The 4071-nt window shown below is 56.7% G+C and overlaps 1 protein-coding gene across 1 annotated transcript; it reads right to left on the bottom strand.

Annotated features, from left to right (window-relative positions):
* Positions 1-233: 233 nt before the first annotated feature.
* On the bottom strand, positions 234-2152 carry DRD5 (dopamine receptor D5). Its single transcript, XM_004770551.1, has one exon. The coding sequence runs from the start codon at positions 2150-2152 to the stop codon at positions 728-730; it is 1425 nt and encodes a 474-aa protein (XP_004770608.1). The 3' UTR covers positions 234-727.
* Between the last annotated feature and the right edge of the window lie 1919 nt (positions 2153-4071).

Below are 4071 nucleotides of genomic sequence, written 5' to 3'. Positions count from 1 at the left end.
TGGATGTATCTAAAAAACAAAACAAAACAAAAAAACAGAGGAATTGGAAGCTCTTCACGGTCCTTGTTCCTGTGTGTACCCGTAAGGCCAATCTGTCTGCAAAGATAAAATAAAGATGTGCTTCCAGACCAAGCCAAATTCTTCCCTGATTTTAAGGATACTCTCGTGATTTCTCCAGAAACTGTCCTGAAAACCAATCTGGCGAAGCAAAGATAATCACCCCATCATGCATATAAATTTGTGTTTATTAGACACCAGAACAAATCAGAAAGAGTTCATCAGCTGTTGTAAAGACACAGAGACAGCAGAAAATGCAATAACACAGGGCCACAAGAAGCAAAATGCACAAAAGCCACACACATCCCAGCAGCATGACACACCCACATAGATCCTGTTGTCTAAAAATCAACCAAACAAAAATAAGTGACTAATCAATTCAATTGTTTAAAAGGGAGCCGAGAGTGTATTTTTTAAAGACCAGCTACTACTTTTTTTTTTTTTTTAAGAATCAAACACCACCTTCTCTTCTCTAACTGGACACTGGTCCATTTCTGCTAGGCTGGGGTATATTTGACTGAGTTGATGCCAAATGGTTCTGCCAATTCTTCAGACACAGAAAATGTGATCCACTGGGCAGCTCTGGAAATGTACTGGTGAGTGTGAATTCTGCATGCTCGTTGATGTCCGTGCTGCTGTGTAGATCCACGAGGGGCACTCCTTATGCTGTTTAATGGAATCCATCCGGGGTGAAAGGCGTTATTTTGCCTAACGAAATCTCCCCCTCGCATTCCAGCTCCCAAGCAGACTCCGCGGCAGGGTCACCATCCCGGGACGTCTGAGAGATCTGGGACACACGATCAAAAGGGCTCTCCTCCTCTTTGTCCACCTCCCCGTCCCCTGGGGTCACGGCGTTGGGGATCATGTGGATGTAGGCAGCTGCGATCTCCTTGTGGAAGATGGTGTCCTGGTTGTAGGAGATGAGTTCATTGCTGATGTTCACGGTCTCCACTGCAGTGCGGGAGCAGAGGTTGCTGCACCCGAGCAGCTGTGCAAACACCTTCCGGAAGTCAGCGTTGAAGGCGTAGATGACAGGGTTGAGGGAGGAGTTGGCCCAGCCGAACCAGACGAAGACGTCGAAGGTGGTCTCACTGACACAGGGAAAGCCAGCCCGAGGACCCTCCGGGCGTCCGCTGCAAAAGGGGACCATGCAGTTAAGGACGAAGAAGGGCAGCCAGCAGCACACGAAGACCCCCATGATCACCGACAGGGTCTTGAGGACCTTGGTCTCCTTCTTGATGGATGTCCGCAGGCTGGTGTCCCGGGCGCAGGCCGCGCGGCTGCGGCAGCTCTGCGCGTGCTCCGCCGCCCTCTCCAGGGAGGAAATCCGGCGGATCTGCACCTGGGCGATACGGTAGATGCGCGTGTAGGTCACGATCATGATGGCCACAGGGATGTAGAAGCTGATGAGCGAAGAAGAGATGGCATAAGTTCGGTTCAGGCTGGAGTCACAGTTTTCCGCCCTCACCTCTGGCTCCCCCGCTTCCTCCCAGGGTGTCCCGTTAGCCAGGCTGGATGGCGGTTCCACCCCGCCCCAGGAGCCTGCCTTGTCCCTGTGCCAGTGGAGTTGAACTGGGATGAAGGAGATAAGAATGGACAAGGACCAGGCCAGGCCAACCATGATCAACGCCACGCGCTGGGTCATCTTGCGTTCATAGCGGAAGGGCCTGGAGATGGCCCAGTAGCGATCCACACTGATGACGCACAGATTCAGGATGGACGCAGTGGAGCACATGATGTCAAAGGCCACCCAGATGTCGCAGAAGGCCCCAAAGGGCCAGTAACCGGCCACCTCGGCGACTGCCTTCCAGGGCATGACCAGCAATGCCACGAAGAGGTCGGACACAGCCAGGGACACGATGAAGACGTTGGTCATCTTGGCGCGCAGGTGGCGGCTGCGCACGATGGCCGCACACACCAGCACGTTGCCCAGCAGGGTCCAGACGATGAGCAGGGTCAGGAGGCCGGCGGTGACCACCTGCGCGGGCCCCAGCGGCGCCGCCCCCTCCGCGCCCCCAGCGGCGCCCGGCTGCGCCAGCTGCTGCTGCCGGAACCGCGCCCGCTCCGCGGTGCGGTTGCGCCCCGGCGGCAGCATGTCAGGTTCGGCCGCGGAGGCGGGCTGCGTGAGGTCCCAACTTCGGCCTTGCGCCCCCCGGGTGACCCATCGGGCCCCCGCGGGCTGGCGCACCGTGACCCGCGGTTAAGGGATCCCGGAGCCCCGGGGGCCGCTCACCGTGCTCTGCGCCAGGGTCCCGAGTGCGCTGGGACTCCTCTGGCTTCCTCGAGCGCCTCCGGGTCGGTGGCTGCGTTGCGCCCTTTCAGGGTCGGCGCCAGGAGCAGGAAGCCGGCCGATGCGCACCGGGCGGAGGTGGCTGTGACTGTGTCTGGTTCGCAGCCGGAGAAGCCAAGAAAACAACCGGCACCGCCGATGGGGCGGGGGTCGGGAGAGGCGGGCGGCGGCTGAGGGTTGCTGTGCTGCCTCTGTCGCCGTCTGCGCCCGGGGCCCGCGCCCCCGCGCCTCCGCGTTCCCCAATCTCCCGCGCAGCCGCCCCACCTGTACCGGGGCGCGCTCACTCTCCGCGCTCCGTCGCCGGAGTCTGGAGGCGAATCCTCAGGTCCGAGAGGCGCTCGCGTGCCAGACCCTCTCCGCGTGCCATGGAAAGCACGCCCCGGGAAGACCAAGGGGTCCTTGACCCAGCCCTGGTGCCCCGGCCCCAGACAAGTTTGGGGAACGGGGAGATAGGGTAGGGATGGGGGAATCGCTGGCTTCTACACTGGGAAAGAGCGTTTGTAAGGTAGGGGGCAGCTTTAGATTTCTACCGGACCCGAGTCCCAACTGGGACTTCATTCCTGGCTGCATGACCTTGAGCGCCCTAAACTTCACCCGGTCTTGGTTTTCTCATCCACAAAAGAGGCTAATGATTCCTGCTCTTCCCGGTGGTGTAAGGTTCAATGAAATCGACATCTAGAAAAAGCATGCAGGAAGCATGTCTCCAAGAAACCATTTTTTCTAAACTACCCCTCCCCATCCCCATCATCCATTCTAAAATTCAGGCTTAACCTGACCTCTTGGGAGAGTCTTCTTGCCCACCATCAACCCCTCTCCCCCGTCTTTAAGAGATTTTTCTTTTCGGGAATAATTTTGGATGGGCCCAGAAGACAAGGAGGAGGAAGGCAGGCTCCAGTGGCCTGGGAGCCTCCTGCCTGCTGGACAGTCTCAGTCTTTCTCTTTTATAACCTTGAGAAAGATGGATTAACATTTCAGTGCTTGACAGAAGTGGTAATTGAGGCTTGAACCGAAGATCCAAAGCCCAAAGTTTTGAAAAGAATAGCATGCTTCCTCCCTCCAGCAGACAAGTTCCCCTTCTAAAGGGCCAAGTTTCTGCCTGGGTTAAGCTCAGCTGCAGACAGCTGGGGAGAGAAAGAGCTGAGGCATATAGCCACCCTGCACTGAGGTCTAGAAACAGGGACTGGACTCTCATTCCCTCCTTAATCTCTCTCTCCACTCACACCTCCCTGCCTCATTCACCTCGTCCCCATCTGCCTGCTGGACCAACTCAGCCTGCCTTCCCCAGGCTCTTCTCCCTCAAATCTTCTCTCCCTTCAGTGCTTTCTGCTGCTGGAGGTGGTGAGACCATCTGTCCAGGGGGTGCACCTACACCTGGGGAGTCATCCTTACTTCCTCTCTCTCCCCATCTCCTAGGAGCTAATCCGCTCCTCTCTCCACTGACACCCCATCCCGGACTGTGTCTTCTTTATGCTGTTTTACGGCGACATGCTGCTAGCTTCCAGGTTCTGCCCTGATCCTCTGTCCACTCTCCCATCAATGGCAGGCAGAGTGATCTTTCTCAGATGTGACTGATCATGCCATTCCCCCCGATGGAAAACCCTCAGTATTTCCTCGGGATCCCTGATCCTTAACTGTCAGGTAAGCACTAGGAAGTCTTTCAATCATCTCTGCCTTGCTCCACATCTTCTCCTGCCCCTCCTCTTCCACCTACAGCCTGGATTCAA

Source organism: Mustela putorius, unplaced genomic scaffold (assembly GCF_011764305.1).
Source record: "Mustela putorius furo isolate JIRA1106 unplaced genomic scaffold, ASM1176430v1.1 tig00000083_pilon_pilon_pilon, whole genome shotgun sequence".
Taxonomy (NCBI): Eukaryota; Metazoa; Chordata; class Mammalia; order Carnivora; family Mustelidae; genus Mustela; species Mustela putorius.
Note: the sequence above shows the minus strand (reverse complement) of the source record. Positions and strands in the feature narration are given on the sequence as shown.